Raw genomic sequence first — 19,684 nt, 5'->3', positions numbered from 1 at the left:
AATGTATTTAATTTCAGGAGTTTGTTAAGTCATTTGAGAGAGGAAAAAAATTAAATACTAACAATAATTTATGAAAAAATTATTTAAAAAATATCACATTATTTCCAATCCATAATCTTAAAATAAAATGAATTTGTAACTTTTGTTTATCTTAGAACAAAGAGAATCAGGTTACTTAAAGCAAGAAAGTTATGCACGATTATTTGAAAAAAGTTATAGAAAGTGAGATGGAAGAAGAAGAGATGAAATTGAATAAGGAAATTGAGTCATATAAATTAAATTACTTATAATTTGGAAATTTAAAATTCTACAGAATTTGAAGTTCTTTTTATTTTCTAATTTATATATTTTGATTTTGTATTATCAGTTCAATTTGATTTTGATTAGAGTATCCATTTTTTTCTAAATTTAAAATATTATTAATTTATTTAGACTTTATTAACTTAGTCGAAGTTTGAATGTTACAATATATAATATTGAGACATATTTCATACTAAAAGTCGATTGTGTTTAAATTTTAAAAAATGCGATCAAAGTTTTTTATTATTAATATAGAATAAAGTTATTTTCTGACTACTCTTTTTATTTTATTAAACATAAAAATTTGAAAAATAAAATAATTTCAAATAAAATTAATTAAAATTTAATATATTTGAATGTGTTAAAACTATTAATATTAAATTCATAAAATTCTGAGAATTTTTAAAATAATGATTTAGAAAAGTATATCATAGAAATTTTTGAATGGACTAAGCATATAAATTTCTGTACTATTAAGCCAAGTTTTTTTAAAATAACCAATAATGTAACTAGATTTTGTTCAGGTAATTCTTTTATAAATGCTTGTGCAGGACACAAAATTCATAAATTTAGTCCATTTTTTTGCTTAACAAAGACGTATAAAAAAATTTAGATTATAAAAAAAAACAATGCTACTTTTTCCTATTTTTCTTATATATCATTTAAAAAAAGCTTATCCAAACACCTTTTATTCTATTCCATATTAAAACTATATAAGAGTTATAAACACATAAGCATTTTTGTGTCAAAAATTTCTACTCTCTCTCTCTCTCTATATATATATATATATACACACACACATATATATATATATATATATATATATATATATATATTCTTCTTAAATAATTTCACTAAAATTGTTTTGCTTAATATTTCTTTTTATTGTGTCCATTGAACATGCTAATCAGGGATTAACATTTGTGGTTATGAACAAAAGATAATTAGGCTTGGCAGTGGTACCAAATTAAATTAGGTCAAAATGCACCTCCTAATTAGGAAATGTTAACTTCAAGACCCTAGACAAACAAAAAATCTTTAAATTTCAGATATTTCTTATAGAAAATAAAGTGTTTTTTTTTTAAATAATTTGTGACAGTATATAATAGCTGAATTACAAAAAAAAAATATTATCTGAGATTATATCTCTTTTTGATATCTAAATAATAAAAACTTAAATAAGTCTTTAAATTTTTTTAGTTTTCTTAAAGTCCATAAAACTTTTTTTATCCTGATCTCTAGCTTGGAAACCTAATAGGTAATAATAACACATCTTTAAATAACAAAAGGAAAAAAAAAAGTTAATTTTAGGAACTTAAAAGAAATAGTAAAAAATTTCCAAAATTTTGTTTCAGATTTTCTTAGTTTCAATTCAACAGTTACTATGATAACAAAATACAGTAACTAAATTGTTCAAAAATATTTTTTATTTTTAATTCAAAGTAAAGATAAATTATTGAAAAGATAAATTAAAGAAATTAGAAATTCCGAAAACCAAGAAATTGCAGCAACAATTGAACAAGTTGCAGAAGGAGAGTGACACCATATTTATGTAACAAATATAGTGATAAATTAAAGAAATTAGAAAAATTCACTATCAGAATTTATTTTTTTTGTGAGACTTTTTAAAAATATTTCGTCGGACTTGACAAAATTCATAATTTTTTTACACTAAACGAAATTTTATATAAATTTTACAAGAAAAATATCGTATTTTTTTTAATTTATTATTAATTTTTAGATCTATTTTTTATTGATTTGACTTTGAATACTCTTAATTATAAGTTTGAGTTTTATGGATGAAAAAATAGTTAAAAAAAAATTATTTATATTTTTTTATATCCTTTTTCAAAATATTTTTTAAAAAATAATATATTTTAAAAGTATTTATGATTGTAATTAGTTATTAAAATGATTTAATTTTTATATAACACAAAAATTGGGATTATGGTTTCTCTCACTCTCAAAATGGAGTCATCATCAATCATAATCAGTCTCAATTGTTAATCAAAAGACCACTTGTAGAAAAATGTTTTGATATGGATAAGTTGTCATTTAAATTAAATAGTAATAATAATAATAATAATAATAATAATAATAATAATAATAATAATAATAATAATAGTAATAATAATAATAATAATAATAATAATATAAAATGTTAATATTTGGTTATCCAATGGCGTTTTGAAGCAATGTTTGTTGCGTGACGTGGTTTTTCATTCTCTGGAAGGTTCATCGATGGAAGGTGTGGAAAGAGCACTAAATAAAGCAAGATTCGATGTGATCTCGTTGTAACTGTCATTGCATCACCACATCTACTGTGTGGATATTCACCACTGCAAATTCCGAATATTGCGTACCATATTTACACTCCATTTAAATAAATATCATATAAAAAAAATATGTCATTACATTTTTTTAAATATTTATTTGCTTTTGGGATTTCACATAAAATTCAACATCTAAGTCGGATTATATAAGGGTTTAATATAAATGTTAAATTTTATGTTTTACTCTACAAATTTCTGTCAAAAAATTGTATATATTAGAGTATAGTGTTCTTTATTTCTTGTATATTTTCGATTGAGTGTGATTTTTTTTTCTTTTTATTTGTGATTTCTTTTCTGATAGTTACATTTCGAATGGATCATCTTTTTCGGTATTTAGATGAAATGGATGAAATATTTTCATAATTTAATTTAATGTAAAATAAAAAACCTTGAAACTTGATATGTTTTCTTATCAAACACATTGAAGTCTATTGGGAACATCTTTCACGTTGAAACATTTTAATTATGGGTCTTTTAAGTCATACTATATTGTCTGGGTTTTTCATATTATAATAATTACATTTTCATTATGTTGGATACACAGGTAGGTAGGTAAATTGAGTGTAGAGTATAACAAATAAAAAAAGTATGGATTTGTTGAGCTTCAATCCATCCCGAAATTTAGAAGATAATGGTTAAAATCAATACTTGCAAACATGGATAAGTGACTCATGAAGACATATTTATTGGATCAAACACTCGTTATTTAGTTTGGATTTGTGAAATGGTGGAATCCATATAAATTATTCAACAAGCTTTGTAAGGACTTCCCAACGAACCATATGAAAATTTAGAAATTCATTGCTTTCTTGCTACCTCATTGAAAGATAAATGTCTTGAACAACTAGTTGATGACCACCATTATACTATGTTCATAGTATGAAAAAGATTTTCTGCTCTTTCAAAATTTCATAGAAGTTATTTATTAATTATTTATATTTCAAAATTTCTTTTATTCAATTCGTAATAAGAAAAAGAAAAGTAATGTTGAAATAATTTTTTTTTTTTATGAAATCTATTGGTTTGTTACAAAGGGAGGTTCAAGCTTCATTTTTGTCATTTATTATTAATACTAAGATTTGATAGGTAGATTTATATTTAAAACTAAGTAACACAACTCTCTTTACTTAAGAACGTAACAACTCAAGTGTCACAATTTAATAGGCGCCTTATGGACAAAATTGTGACGGAGCACTGATCTAAAAAACGAACAATACCTCAAATGCAATGATTGACCATAACGAATCAGGTTGAATATTTTGACATAATTTTTTAAAATTTGTATTTAAATTTGTTTTTTTATATATAATTTTTAAAAATATGTTTAATTATGTAAATTAATTAATTAATATTTTTAATAAAATCAAATAAAATGATTATTATATTTAAATATTAAATTATTTTATTAACTAATAATTGAAATTTAATTTGTACCTGTTAAAATAGTTATTCTTATCGAGAATGGAAATAAGAGTTTCAAGATGGAAATAAAATGTTTTTTTTCCTTAGATCGAGTTCTCTAGATTGATTGATTAAATAAGAATATTATATATTCGAAAATGTAAGTGAGTGTATATAATTGAATAAGTAATTCCTAAAGAGTACCTATTTTATATATCCTAAAAAAAATAACTATAATGATCATGATGTAATTGTTTGATTTATGAAGAGTGTTAATTACTTGGTCATAATATTAAATACTTAATTACCTAGTTAAATATGATAGTAAGTAAAAAATATATCATTCATTAATCTCGACTAGAAACAATAATATTCAATATTTTCATTATTCATACAATGCAATAAAAAGGTAATATTTTAAATTATTATTTTTTATTTTAACTTGTAATTTAAAAAAATTATATTGACGAGGTAGTTTAATTCATTTCATCTTTAACTTATAATTTGACAGATTAGACAAAGTAAGTGAAAGCAAACTCATTTTATCTGATTTTATAGAATTGAGTTAAATTTAAATATTATTTTTTAATCTTATTTTTCGCTTTATTTTTTTTTATCTTCTTTCCTTTTTTTTTTCAACCCCAATCCATAACAAACTCTTAAATAACACAAACTCAAATAACAAGACAAATCTTAAAATTGTTCTTCTATTTTACCCACTTTTACACACCTGTTTTTTCTTTTCTTTTGCCTTTTTTTATTTTTATTTTTTATCTCTAATCATAAATGCCTTGTTTGTGAAGGATTCGAAAATGCACGAATGGAGAAATGCAATGAAAAGCAAAGAAAATTGTAAAAAAACGAGGAAATTAAAATATTAAAAAAATACCAAAGGTGAAGACCATTTTAAAAGTTAAACTCATATAACAGATATTTTTTTGCAAAGAAAATTTACAGTTAATCATTTATTTTTGCAAAGAAAGTTTACAGTTAATCAGTTATTTCTGCAAAGAAAGTTTACAGTTAATTATGTTATGAATAATTTATTAATATTTATATATAATCAATTTGTATTAATATAACTTATAACTTATTAATATTTTTTCTATTTTAATTATTTTATATATTTCAATTTTTTTTTACAATATTAAGTTATTTTAGAATTATTTTACAAAATCACATTTTGGATTTAATAATCGAGATAGTTTAAGTCCATACAAGTATTTTTTTTTTAATATTTAGTCAAATTTTACTTTTGATATAAAGACGGTTCGATTATTTTTAAATATTTTATTTTACAATATGAACTTTTTATTTATTTATTTATTTTTTTGTAATCCTAACAATAAAGAAAGTGTTGAATATTGGGTAGAAAAACAGTGTTCATTTCTTGGGTAGAAAAAAGAGAGCGAGCAGAGAAGAGTGCAGAGCAAGCTTAGAAGAGCGAAGTGTGTGATGTGGTTGAACATTCACTCCCAATCACATGGCTTCTTCTTCACCTCCTTCTCCCTCTTTTCTCACGCACCTTCCTCTTCCGCTTCAACCTCCTTCTTCCTCTCTCCAAGGTCACTCTTCATTTCCATCGATTTAGGGCTTCGTTTCTTCATCTCACTCTTTCTCTCTCGAACGAAGAACATATCAAGAAATTTTGTTCGATAACTCTCTAAATTTTAATTTCCAACTGTTTAACACTTGGATCGTTTGTTTTACGCCATAATATCTGTGTCGTTTGAGTTTCCGTTCTTGTTTGCTGTATGCGTGTGTTATCGGTAACGGTGGAAAGGAATTTGTAACGAATTCGATTTGCGATTGATTAGGTGAGAAGCGCGTGAGCGAAGATGAACCGCGAGTTCCGATTCACGTCGTGACGGAGGCGTCGCAACTTCCCGCCGACTTCCTGGAACCCTCGCCTCAGTCGGAGCTCATCATTGGCTTTGACTGCGAGGGTGTTGACTTGTGCCGCAAAGGCACTCTCTGTATAATGCAGGTCGATTCTCTCGTTCGTCGTTTTAGATTTCGGTTTTGGTAACTGCAATGATGAATTTATATAACTATATGCTATTCTAAAGTTGGAATGTTATATACGTCAATGTGAGGAACTTTTGTGGTGTACGTTGTATATGTTAATGATAATTTAGGTGATTATGTATTATATGCTGAAGTTGGAATGTTATATGCTAATTTGAGAAACTCTTTGGTATAACAAGTATCTAAGTAAATAAATAATTAAATAAATAAATAGGAGTGCAAGTAGTAGGAGTAAACCTATTTTAACTCTGTTGTTTTTGTGATTTTAGTTGTGTTGTGATTTTTCGCTGGTGATTATGTTCTTTTAGGGGCTTAATATTTTTTTTAATGTCATTTTGTGAGATGAGGGTGTGGAGATTTACTTGTATTTTACGTTGTTGGCGTAGAATTTGTTCTGAGGTTCTTGTTTCTGCAGCTTGCATTTCCTGATGCTGTGTACTTGGTTGATGCGATTGAAGGGGGAGAAGAGCTTATCAAAGCGTGTAAGCTTGCACTTGAATCTAAATACATCACAAAAGTGATTCATGATTGCAAACGAGACAGTGAGGTCTCTGATTTATTTGATTGTCTGCTTCCTTACCCTTTCTTTTACCTCTCTTTTGTATATGTTGAAATTTGCGCAATGTGAATAATCAGTGGAAAAAAATGTTTCAGAGGCTTGACATCTGGTCTTAGCATTTAGCTATTTTTTGTCTGGCCATATAAAGCACTTATAAACTTTTTGTTGTTTACCAGGCACTCTTCTTTCAGTTTGGCATCAAGTTGAACAATGTGGTGGATACTCAGGTGAGCTTTCTTGTTACTGGGTGGGCCACATCTTTTCGGTTCTTCTTTCCCATTTTATTTGCCTTGTTAAGTTGGTAGAATGAATTATATGATTATATCCACTTCCAAAAAATCTCATATTTCTTATTATATGAACCCAATACAATTTTCCCTCGAGCCATGGTTGTTGATATTAGAATCAACATCGTATGTCAGCTTACAATTTTCTTATATGAACATCGTATGTTTTTCTTTTATAATATTTTATTCAGTTACTTAGGCCTGATTTATATTTGATGCTTTTAACAGTGATATGATTATTATCTTGCCAAAATGTACGAGATTTGTGCTTTCTCGTTCTATCTTCAATATAATCTGCATTAGTGATATTGTTTGGATAATTTTTTATTTTGTTGCTTTTTGTTAGATATTATAGAAAGTTTGGTTGGACAAATGCAATGGAAAAGTTTGTTCGTTCATATTATTTAAGTCATTGAAGATAGCAAGAATATAATATAGAAGTTGCTAGCTTTATATAGAATGTTTAGGTTTTGAAATGCTTTTGGTCTAGCTGTGTGTTCTAACTACTCCACCAATACACACGCATACATGAAATGGAACATGGTGAAAGAGAAAGGTCAGAGATTGTTTCAATTCTTGGTTAGGGATTTCTGCTATTTGACCTGAATGCCAATCGTAGATGTTTAGACATTTTTTACCATTAAATTAGTCATGTTTATATCATGTGTGTCATTTTTTCTTTGGGAATTAACAATTTCTCTAGTAGAGGTGTTCTTTCGCACCATTTATATTAGAGACTGATATATGATTTTTTTAAACATTGAGGACTTTTATGCATACAGCCTAAACTTTAACAGGTGATGTGTATTTTTCCCTCTTCAAATGTTTCATTCTTGAAGTTGGACTTCTTTGCTTGTCTCTCATATAAGTGATCATTTAAAATTAGGAAAGGTCAAAGGTTGGAAAGAGGTGGAAACTGTAATACAAATAAGTTTCTTTAGCAATCTTCACACTTCTATTAGTGTTAACTAACAATTCCATAAAATTCTTACACTTGTTTATTATATGTTCATGTCTTCATCTATGTCTCTTTGTTGATTGGTTAATTATGTTTCTTATTTGGTTCAGATTGCTTATTCACTAATAGAGGATCAAGAAGGACGAACGAGATTGCGAGATGACTACATTTCATTTGTTGGCCTCCTTGCAGATCCACGTTATTGTGGTAGTGTGGTACTATTTGACGTTGTATCCATTGAAATTGTTGATAGTTGTTATTTTTATAACGACCTCAATTAGACATAATGATTAAGAATTTTGAATAAGTTCCTGAGTCATTTGATTCACTTTGAGGGTTTACATGTAGGCATATCATATGTTGAGAAGGAAGAAGTTCGTGACCTCCTTCGACAGGTTGGTTTTAGAATAGTCTTGATTGAAAGAATAATCTACATTGCTGTCTACTAAAAGTAAAAGTCGTTTGTCCTGAATGCTTTCATTTCATCTAGTGATATTGTGTTTAAGGTTTGATTCATACCAAACAGTACAAAGCATCTGATTGATGATTGAAATAGTTTCTATATGAGCGAAAAATAAAACACCATTATTTTTTGTCATATCATTTTCATTTTTGTATGTCATAATTTATGACTTTACATATCCACCTGTATATATTGATTTGTGTTCAGGTCAAGGTCAGTGAGAAGAGTATAGTGATGTTATTTGTAAATGTTTTGTCAGGACCCTGAGTTTTGGACACACAGACCATTATCTGAACTAATGGTCCGTGCTGCTGCTGATGATGTTCGTTTTCTTCTCTACATTTATCACCGAATGATGGAGAAGTTAAATGAGCGGTCCTTATGGTATCTTGCAGTTCGTGGTGCCTTGTATTGCCGATGTTTCTGTTTGAACAGTAACGATTTTGCTGATTGGCCATCTCTACCTTCGATTCCAGGTTGATATAAAATCTGGACGAGAATCTCATGGAAAACATATTTCCTTATTCATTTTATTGGCAGTTGCCATTTTACAATTGACAAGTATAAATTTTTAGGTTTTATGTTATGTTTTGGGCCAGGAAAGCGAATTTGATTGTTTAAAGAATGTGCTTCTACCTTGTAGATAGCCTGAATGCTGATGATAATGGTCCCGATGAAGAAATTCTTTCAGTTCTTGATGTTCCCCCAGGAAAGATGGGACGTGTTATTGGGAAAAGAGGGGCGACAATTTTGTCAATTAAGGCTGCTTGCAAGTAATAATTTGCCTCTCCGGACTATTCTCTTGGTTTAGTAAATACATGCCTTTTTTGGTTTATTAGTGAATGGTATAATGGCCAACTCGGTCTTGAAAAACAGTTCTCGTCTTTCACATTTGTCTTTTGGACAAGTCTCTGTATGTTATTTTGAAAATGTAATTTAATTCCCAGGAGATAAATTGCATTTTAATAACTAAATACAGGACCTATGAAGGACGGACGTGAAAGAAATAAAATACTTTTTAGGGACTTCTCTTTAAGTTCGTGATGTACTTAGATTACTGAGTGAATAATTTGATCAATTGTTCGATATTTTGTATTAATTTTTCAAATGTGTTCATTGGCTCAGTGCGGAAATTCACACCGGAGGTCCCAAGGGCCCACCTGACAAGGTTGGTATATCAGCATCATGTTCCATGTAATTCATAAGCACCAGCTTTTTAGATGCTTTTATTTGCCGGTTCAATTACTATCCTTTTTCTTTCTCTGGTACTTTTCGTGTAAGTCATAGATTGTTTATTTTTTATTGCTGTCAAGGAATAACACCATCTGAGGTGAAAAAGACATGAAACTGCACCGTTAATTTTTTCAAAATTCTATTTCATGATTAAATTATTTTTATATAAAAGGGAAATTAATGAAAGGTTAGGACCCTCTGCAACCTATGATATTGTTGGTTATTTATTCTATCCCTCTTACCCTTTAATCTGTTATTAAACTCTATCGACTATCATCTTTTCCTTTATGTAGGTCTTTATCATCGGACCAGTGAAGGAAGTGAGGAAAGCCGAGGCCATGATTCGAGGTAGATTCTTGGATATGTAGTAAGGAAATGCCCCTGCTGTGCCTTTCAACTAAACTTTTGCAATAAATCTTTTTTCTTTTCCGATGCTTCCTGCCTTACTGCCTCTCATAGTTGGACTTGAGTTGTGGGGGCAGGGATGTGATACTCTAATACTTGAGGTTCCTTTTCCTGTATCTAGTGGAAAAGTGAAAAAAAAAGTTAATCAACAAAAGTTCAAAATCAATCAACTATTTCAACTCTTGTTTAGTTCCACTATTAATCCTAAAAATGAAAATTGAATATGAGCTGCTCAACGTCAATTATTTGGCAACTCAACAATCGGTGACAAGTAATTTTCCAATAAAGTATGCGTTTTAGTGGGCGATGGTCTTCAGTCTCCCTCTTTTATTTCCTACTGATACTCACGTAAACTTAAAAAAGGTTAAATCATCTTATAAAAAATGACGTTTTAAACATTAAGACTACGATTCAAATTAAATTATTTTAACTTTTAAAAATTTGAATTTCTTACAAATAAATACAACTTTATAATAAATGCTTAGATTTATGCTGCAGTAATAAATTAATTTCGATGATAAAATAAAGACGAAAATTTACGAGAAGGTCAATTTCCAATGGATCTGATTTAGTGAAAAAAGGAAACCAACGCACGAAATCAATTATTATCGGTTTAGTACGAGTCCATAATAAAATGTTGATTAAAGAATATATATAATTGAAGAATATGATTGTTTCCCAATGCAAAATATTAAGAAACAAATATAACCTCTCCGTCACCCAGCCACCCCATTCCATTCTTTTAAGTTTTTGTAAATGTTTCAACACACAAGGGAAGAAGAAAGTTCTTGTAAATCTCTAACACATCATCAACAACACCAACCACTTATAGTTGACACGGATATTTTACAACTCAAAGCAGTGCCACCATGTATTTCGGGCACTTTAATCCGCTGGATGGCATTTTATACGCAACAGTAGCTTAAGATTTAAAATAACTTAATCACAAAATATTGAGAAATATATACCAACAAAATCATGCCAAAAAGCTTAACAAGCTCTGTAATGCCGACACACAAAGAATGAGTGAAAATGTGATGGGATGAGTCAGAATTTTTTACTTTTGGAACCCACCAAATTGATATTGTTGGGTACCAAGGTTTGAGAAAATGTCGTCTCCGGGTGCTGGTTGTGAAGGAGAGAATCCAGGCCTACCAAGTCCAAGACCAGAACCTGAACCCATAGCTCTACCCATAAAAAATGAAGGTGGAGGGCCTTTCTCCTTTTCGTCGGATCCATCGCTCAAGCCACCCACAATTCCAACGTCCGCAAGGTTTACTTTTTTAGCTGCAAAACAATACCAGAAGCTACTGTAAATAACCAAAGAAACAGAACAATTTGCACTTTTTGGAGTACATTTACTACATGAAAGCACTCAATCATATTGCACAAGCAAAATAAAGCAAATGGGAAGTGGATGAACACACTATGTTACTAAGATCATCCAATCCAACTAATAATGTACTTATATCTTTTAGCAAGGGACTATTGCATCTTTAAGATGACATATACGAGAACACAATGCATTAATTGTTACACTTGGAGGAAAAAGGACCATAAAACAATAGATAATATAAAGCTAGTAGTCATGATAATTAACTTACGGGCAGTTATATTGAGATCAATCAGTCCCCGACTTAGTGAATCAGCCCAGACACCAGACTTCACCTGGAAAGTATCCTTTTTGGGTAAAACTTTAGAGTCTGCTAAAGATTTACCAGTGATATTATCATGTTTGTCATCACTGACAACTTTATCGGAGGGCTGGGAAGACACAGAATCAGATTGAGAAGTAAAATCACCAAAAATATCAGATCCATCAAAATTATTAAGAGGAACAGCAGCAAAGGGATCAAACGAGCTGTTATTCACAGGATCAGATTTCTCTGGCTTGCTGTCTGGTTGCACTACCGGTTCAGGAATGGAAAACAAGTCAACTGTTGGTGTAACTGCAGAAATGGCTGGTTGTGAAGCAAATAGATCCACCTCAGCCTATACACACGATCAACAAGATACAAATGAAATTTTAGCACTGTGGCAAAAATAATGTACAGAAAGCCCCCGTGAGTAATTCACAATCACAATTTAAAAATTTGAAGACAATTTTTCTCACATGCAATTAATACACTTGGAACCATGTGAAAAAACTGCACAACACTAACATTACAAAAGGTGGACCTTGCCTTCCGGTCTTGATTCACCTCCATGACCACTTAAGCATGCCAACTTTTACAGTTAGCCGGAATTAGAGTATCAAACATTATTTTGCAAATGAAACTGATATTATAATTCAACATAAAGAATAGACCAATATATTTACTTCAATGGTGTATGGTCAAGTAAAATTATCATATTTGAGCAATATTGGCAGTATCCTCACTTTTGGGGGCACCAATGATCAAGGGAGAAGTAGGTATTGTGCTTAGGGCGTAACTACCAGTGGACATTCGTTCCATTAACCAAATTGGGTGACTGGAGGCTGACATGAAAAAAAAGTGTAACACTAAAAATATAGATGATAAAATCTAAATCTAACCTGTGGTTGAGAACTGGCTCCTTTGTCCATTTGAGGTGTTGCTGATACAAATGATGCATCTGCAAAAAGATCAACCTCTGGCAAATTACCAGTTGCTGGCTTCTCTACAGGAACAGATGTTGGAGCATCCATGAAGTCACCAATTAAATCTTGTCCAAAGAGATCAACTTGGTTAGAGTTTCCTGCTGAAGTTTCTGTTGCAAGAAAGAAATTATTCCGTATTATTTAAAAGGTAAAATAACCTCGCTACTGAAAAGTGCATACTATATTTATGGAAAATTAGAGGAATTTAATGTATGCCGTAAGTGTGTTAGTATTTGATTTCATATTTAATCATATATTAATACTTTCTAATTAATTGCCATGGGGATTTTTTTTTTGTGACATTTTCTTATTTGAATCATGACTACCCATTCCTACTCACCTTTCCATCATTTGCACAGGTATTTTATTGTAGTTGGAGAAAAGGTTTTACAAGCATTGGAACAAATGGCTTGAACATTAGCACACCGAAGGGGAGTTACATGAAAAAACTCAGTTATCACCTCCTGTGCATTACCATGCAGGACGAAGTGTGTTGAAACACTCAAGCCCATTAGATTAACACTAACAACAACAAATCACACTATAAATACTTAGATTTCCCTGAACATTGTAACTTTTGAGTTTTGACTTCAAAACTCAAACCTCTTCCTTTGAACTCTCTTATTTATGACATTATGGTTTGGAACTTCAAGTTTGAGGATCACCTTGCATAATTATAAAATTCTAATGGAGTTTTTTCTAATCTCTCTTTTTCTATCCTCTATTTTCTTTCCAAACCATGCGTAACTAAACATTTATGTTAAAGGAATGAGGAATTTCATTCCAATTCTTCTGTGATTTGATTCTTTCCATTTCAATTCAATCTCCTTTCTTTTATGCTTGAATTGAGTGGTCCCTTCCATGCTTAATGCTTTTTTTAGATTGGTCACCCTTGGCTGGAACTTAAGAGTCAATTTCACAATTAGAAGATTGGTTTGAGTTGAAATTTGAAGAGAATCGCCATAATTGAGAAGATTCTAGGAATAGCAGTAGGCAGTTCAGAGATCTCAAAAATTCCTTTGCTTAATACTTGTTTGATTTAGGGGCTACTAAGCTAGGATTCTTGAATTGAACAAAGCAGCTAAATGCCAAGGAATTGAGTTTAACTTGATTTGGTAAATTTTAACTTTGATTAAGAGATTTACATCTTGAATTGGGAGTGGAAACAGCTTATTACATAGGAAGAGGAGTGAACAGATTCTAACCCTAAAGTTTGTTAACCATTTTTTACAATTTTTGAGTAAATATTTCTTGATTTCTTTTAATGCAGTGCTTACCTGCTTTTAATGTAATTCGTGTCAAAAAATGAAATTCGTTCACTTCAATTAAGTTCAAATAATTTGCACATGAGTTTTGTTATTAAGAACCAATTCTTGAGAAGAAAATACTATACTCATCTTTTACTACTTGAGACATAAGCCAAATGTTTTTTATCACCGCATGCTTAATTAGGTTTTCCTTCCTTTTTTTTAGGCCAGTGGCTGATCCTAGAGGGTGTAAAACTTACAGAAACCTTGTAAGTTTCAGAAGCAAATGGCCTTAGTCTGAATAAACAAAGCAGGGCAAAATCAAAGAAAGAAAAGTAAAGGCATGCAAAAGGCGAACATCAAGTAGTATGAAATGCTCAATGGAATACTCACTTAAGTGGCCTGGCCTCTTGAGAACTAACTAAGGGAGGGTTCTACTAGTGTTTGAGTGTCCATGATAGAGACGTATTATGGATAGTTGACATTGAGTAGTATAGGATGCTCAATAGAGTAAGTAATGAAGTGACTTGTTCACCGGAACAACTAGCTTTTAAGGTTGAATTTTGAAGATTTGTATGTTCAAAGTTGCATGTGCATCACACATTTAACAGTAAAATGTGCGCCACAGTACTCTATACTTAACTTGAATAAATAGATTACTATTTATTTCAAATGAATGGAATCAAAGCAAGTCACAGTCAAAGAATCACAAGAAAGGGGATTTACTATAGTTTGTAGTGAACTTAATGGTGAGAGCGATTATTGATTCTACCACCGATACGTTGGCCTTGGAAGGCTTGTAACTCAAAAGTACAAAAGTTGCATGGGCATCATACATATATAACAATAAAATGTGCACCATAATTCATATTCCACTTAAAGGAACAAAATAGTAAAATGAATAGATCAATAAAATCAGCAACTACAATATTGGAGACTGTGTTTTCAGAATACTTACTGGTAGAGGTTCCTCTTGGATCAAAATCATCCATTTCATCCTCAGTATTGTTTGCAGGTACACTTGAACTTTGAGAAGGAACTGAACCGTAATTATTTGCATTAGTTGATGACTTTGATACTCTAGATGACTTGTTCTCCTGACTTTTGCTGCAAGACAGACATTCAGGAATAAGGATAGAGCAATAAAATCATTGCAGTATGAAGAGGGAAAATTTGGCTAAATAAAAACCAAAGCCAAGTAAAAGGTTAAAATTGAGATAAGCATCTAATCAACCAACCAAGTCCCCATTTAAAACTAACATGTATCATGCACAGGTTACATGTCTCGGACCCTGACACAATATTTAACTTCCTTTCTGCTTCTATAATCTTTTGTGTATGTACGCTTCTCTCTAATACTTTAATTGATCCACAAGATAAAATTTCTTCTGAAGTCAACAAATTAAGAAAACCTTTTGGAAAGTAAACAGGGGCAAATTACAATTAGTGTTAATCTTAATCTTATGTCATCAATATCTAAAGTGGTGCTTTTCTAATTATTATTCATCTTTCATCTAATACTTTGCTTCTATGAGTAATAGTATCAAAATTAGTTTCATTTTGCACCAAGGCTACTCCATGGTAAAGGAAGATATCAATTAAAATATTTTTTTAGCACATATAACTGAGTTAAACTTAAACATGCAGATATTTATTTGCATGATGCTATGCTTAAAATGAATTAATTGGCCTCCAAAAATTTTTCATACACCTTTTGTATATACAACAAATAAAACTAATACTCTAGTGCCAAAAGGTTCCTCACTATGCTAAGGTATGAGGAAGGGAGGGTCATTGTACACAACCTTACCTTTGCACATGCTGCTGTTTCGGGATTCAAATTCTTGATCAACTAGTATCAAGACACAACCTTAACACTACACCAGGACTCGCCATCTGTATACTTTTTTTTTCATATGTACATATGCCATTTTATTCTATTATAGTCACATTGCTTCCAGCATAAGCCACAATGCCATCCATCATTAATTAAATTCACAGTAATATACACTGAGTTGTAAAATCATAAGTTGCTCTAAAAAAACACACCTAAGGATATGGCAATATACTCAGTTTATAGAATGGAACGGTCATAAAAATACATTTACAGTTATTTGCCAACCATAACAGCAGTTAGATTTGTCCTACCTGACAGAGCGTGAAGAACCCTTCTTGAAGGAGTAGTCTTGATTGTCACTTGCAACGGAATGGTGTGATTTCCCCTGGTAATCTTCATCATAGGATCCCACCTTGTCTCTATTGTTATCACCAAACCTGTCACCATCTCTAGATCCAAAGCCTCCATACTTACCACTGCTCTGAAAGCTGCCACCACTACTATAAGAGGAGGACCCACCAGACTTGTATGTAATACCACTAGAAGAAACACCAATATACCTACATTGAGCACCCAAAAGAAAAATAAGAAAACTATTTTCTGACTACACATTCTATTGTAGTAGTTTGTTGACCTGATAATTCTAGGATGAAAAAAATTGACAAATTTGACCTACTTGTCACGGTTTGCAGCAGCTTTATTTCTGACATCATGTATCTTATCTCTATCATTCAAAAGGGACACAATGTTTTCAGCCTTCTTCCTTACATTGAGTCCTACGTCCTTCCCACTTGGCTCAACATATTCAAAACTAGAAAGTGCCTTAACCAATCCAAAGTAAATTAAGATAACATCAGAAAATACTCTTTTATTTTACTTGTCAGCACAGTTGTTAATTGCAAGTATGAAATTAGCTAAATACAAGAGAATTTCCCTTACTGAAATCTGAAAAGTATGTTCTATAATGTCGTCAACTGCACGTTCAGATCCATGTGCTACCAAATACTCTATAACCGCTAACGCCTGAATTAACATAATTCAAGTTATTGAAAGAAAAGCAAATTGTATGTATCAACACAGAAAATACCTCCAAAAAGCCTTCTCTCTGTATCTTAAAATCTTAGGAAATTACATGATTATTTGGAAAGCATTACCTTGTATACATATCTCCAATCTTTTCCAGTTTCGCCCAGTCTTGTCCAAAGGACATTCATGACCATTTGACATTCAGTACTAGTATAGAAGAGAAGCAATAATTTAGTAGAACAAGTATCAGAAATTTTCTCCAAATACAAAAACAAACAAAAATAAAAGTAATATAACCGGAAAAAAAGATAGATAGATAGTTGTTTACAATTTTTTGGTAGCCTGGGAAATCTCTGCCAGTGCAGTACCATGAGGACCCCAAGGTTCATTATCAGTGGCATCGAGCACCTAATTTGTGAAAAATGGTAAAACAGTCAATAAAATAATACCAGTGGCCAATACTAGTGACTTTATAGTTTGTAAATATATAAAATCTGGCAGTCATCCAACACCATTGCATCTACAAATTATTCAAAAATTACTTGATAATAGGTAGAGAAAGGAGCACTATGCCGAATTCAATTCCAAAAACGCATTCCATTAACGTCAATTCTAGAGAAACGCAGAAATCCACAATATTGTACTTCTCGTACTCTAACAACGGAGTTTCAAATCGAAATAGCACGAATTGTAACATTTTCAATGAACTCCACACAAATAAAACAAAAATCACAACAGTCGGAGTGTAACCTTCTGTTCGATTTCCGGAACCTTAAGCACCTTCAGATTCACCTCTCTCTTTCTGTTTTCCCATAAACAAACATTGTAATCGTAAGAACAGGGCGAACTAACATTTTCGAATAGAAGATTGAAATAGATTTTGATTTTCTCATTAAAAAAAACGAAAATCTCAATGCAAAAAGGATGAAGGAAGGATCGAGAAGCTCGCTCACATTTCTCGAACGGTTTGATCGAAGACCTTCATGAAATCCATGGCGGTGGATCCGCGAAACGAGACGCTGTGGGTCTGATCTGTTCCGATCTGAGGAGAAAGGTTGGAAAACGGTTAAATTAATTGCAGCGATTTGGATTAATGCAGTTTCCGATTTCCGGTAGCAACTATTTCAGATCTAATAAATTCAGAGAGAATTTTTGTTCATTTGTTTTCCAAAATTTCTTCATAACCCTGCTTCTTTTCACTCTTCAGAATAAATAAGTATTTTTATTCACGTGAATATAATAAGTTTTATTTTAGTTTTTAATTCTTTTGCTTAATTATCATTTTTGTTCTCATAGTTAAAACGGTTTGTTTTAATCTACACAATTTAAAATGTTTGATTTTATCGGTGCAAAAAATTGATTTTATAATCAGTATAGATAAAAAAAATTATATTTTTTTATCTTTCTCTTCTAAATTGTTTAATACCATCATAACTCGAAACGTCACAATAATTTATAATTTTAAATGGCATTATTCAACGCATAAAAAAGTGAAAAATGATAACTACAAAAACGACAGTTTTTTAAACTATAAGAATAGAGAATAATTAAACCTATTTTTTTTATAAATAATATTTTAGTTGGTAAAAAAATAACCAATATTTTTAGCTTGCTAATTATATTTAATTTACCAATGACTTATATTTCAGTTTTACAAGGTGATAGGAGTGTTTAAGATCAGACAAGAGAGAGTTTAAATTTAGACCATAAATTTAACTTATTTAAGGTGAAAGTATAAAGATGATTTCTAATTATAAAATTAATTATTATAATTAATTTAAAATTTTGCTAATTATATTTTATATATTTGATTTTATCGTAATTTTAAGTCAGTGATACATGCCCAAAGTATTTTCTGTAATTGCATTGCATTATGAAATTGCATTTCATCAAACCATGGAAGCTTTGATTGGCACTTTCATCTCTTTATTTCAATGTTGTGATTGAAGTTAAAGGACAATGAAGGTCCTTCTCATTGCATTCCTTGACGTGGTGCACTTCTCAATCATCTTTTGTGGTTCTTTCCCTTTGCATTTCCATCCTAACTCAAATAAAACATTAATCCTCTTCTATGTACAAATCAATCATTAGTCAAATTGCAAGTTAAAATCAATATTAGTGGCAACCAAAAGTTATTGTCTTTTGACTATTTAGAGAATAAAAATATGTCAAACATATTGTCTTTGTTGTAGGGGATCGATTAAGAAAGATTATTCATTTCATGATGTTATCTCGTACTTACATAATAACCTATGTGGTTTGATCTTTCATGGATCATATATTCAAAGTTCGTAGATTTCTTGTTAGTATCAATAGAGAACAAGTATTCATTAGCAACTTCTATACAAATATTATGACCTTTCAAGATGTGCAATTGCAACTTTCTTCAACTTATAACCCATAAACCAATGACCAAATTAGAAGTGGTAAATCGTTGCTTAGAGACTCGTCTTTGACTCATCTTTGATGCAATATTTAAGTATAATATTACATGTTTATTAATTTCTTTATACTTATAAATACAAAGGATAATTTGTATGACAATGGCAAAATTATACCTATATTAGATGATATGGTATCTGCTTTTTATATTTTAAATTTGAAATACTTCTTCTCGATTGATGCAATTGGGTTTGATCGATGAGAATGCATTTTTAATTGTCAAATGGTTGATAATGCAAAAAACATACATGATGTAAGAGCGAGTAAAGATACAAATACAACTCATAATACATTATTTTGTTCTCCTAAATAAGTTGAAAATTGTGGGTTGGTCGTCCTGAATTGACCCTCCACACGTAAGAAATATTGATTGATTTTATTGGCATGCCTTGCATAATAGCTGACTCGCGAGCTTGTGGGTTAGCCATAATTCTTTTTAATTAATAAAAAATAAAATTTCAAATTATAAATCTTACTTATTAAATTAATTTTTTTATTTATTTGCCTTTTTTTAACGGGTCACAGACTATCCGTCCTGACTCATG

At 30.5% G+C, this 19,684-nt stretch overlaps 2 protein-coding genes across 2 annotated transcripts; one reads left to right on the top strand and one right to left on the bottom strand.

Moving 5' to 3' along the window:
- The first annotated feature begins 5,378 nt into the window (after positions 1–5,378).
- LOC137816604 (uncharacterized) lies at positions 5,379–10,133 on the top strand. The gene is made up of 10 exons (XM_068619806.1): positions 5,379–5,599; positions 5,852–6,021; positions 6,478–6,609; positions 6,798–6,848; positions 7,977–8,073; positions 8,215–8,261; positions 8,589–8,805; positions 8,973–9,102; positions 9,455–9,497; positions 9,856–10,133. The coding sequence occupies exons 1-10, from the start codon at positions 5,518–5,520 to the stop codon at positions 9,928–9,930; spliced, it is 1,044 nt and encodes a 347-aa protein (XP_068475907.1). The 5' UTR covers positions 5,379–5,517; the 3' UTR covers positions 9,931–10,133.
- Positions 10,134–10,741: 608 nt separating this feature from the next.
- LOC137816603 (clathrin interactor EPSIN 1) lies at positions 10,742–17,940 on the bottom strand. Its single transcript, XM_068619805.1, has 11 exons — positions 17,651–17,940; positions 17,448–17,499; positions 17,026–17,105; positions 16,826–16,904; positions 16,611–16,694; positions 16,348–16,493; positions 15,983–16,231; positions 14,793–14,941; positions 12,504–12,697; positions 11,572–11,959; positions 10,742–11,254 (listed from the first exon to the last, which is right to left on the bottom strand). Exons 1-11 carry the CDS (start codon positions 17,689–17,691, stop codon positions 11,025–11,027), a joined length of 1,692 nt encoding a protein of 563 aa, XP_068475906.1. The 5' UTR covers positions 17,692–17,940; the 3' UTR covers positions 10,742–11,024.
- Between the last annotated feature and the right edge of the window lie 1,744 nt (positions 17,941–19,684).

This window comes from Phaseolus vulgaris, chromosome 1 (assembly GCF_000499845.2).
Source record: "Phaseolus vulgaris cultivar G19833 chromosome 1, P. vulgaris v2.0, whole genome shotgun sequence".
Taxonomy (NCBI): domain Eukaryota; kingdom Viridiplantae; phylum Streptophyta; class Magnoliopsida; order Fabales; family Fabaceae; genus Phaseolus; species Phaseolus vulgaris.
Note: the sequence above shows the minus strand (reverse complement) of the source record. Positions and strands in the feature narration are given on the sequence as shown.

Bases quoted from the DNA above. Each gene is read 5' to 3' on its own strand.
- LOC137816604 (XM_068619806.1), top strand. From the start codon at position 5,518: ATGGCTTCTTCTTCACCTCCTTCTCCCTCTTTTCTCACGCACCTTCCT. The intron at 8,262-8,588 runs GTTGGTTTTAGA...ATGTTTTGTCAG, and splicing joins TTCGTGACCTCCTTCGACAG to GACCCTGAGTTTTGGACACA. The intron at 9,103-9,454 runs GTAATAATTTGC...TCATTGGCTCAG, and splicing joins TCAATTAAGGCTGCTTGCAA to TGCGGAAATTCACACCGGAG.
- LOC137816603 (XM_068619805.1), bottom strand. From the start codon at position 17,691: ATGGATTTCATGAAGGTCTTCGATCAAACCGTTCGAGAAAT. The intron at 17,500-17,650 runs GTGAGCGAGCTT...ATGGGAAAACAG, and splicing joins GATCAAACCGTTCGAGAAAT to AAAGAGAGAGGTGAATCTGA. The intron at 17,106-17,447 runs GTTACACTCCGA...TTCACAAATTAG, and splicing joins TTCCGGAAATCGAACAGAAG to GTGCTCGATGCCACTGATAA.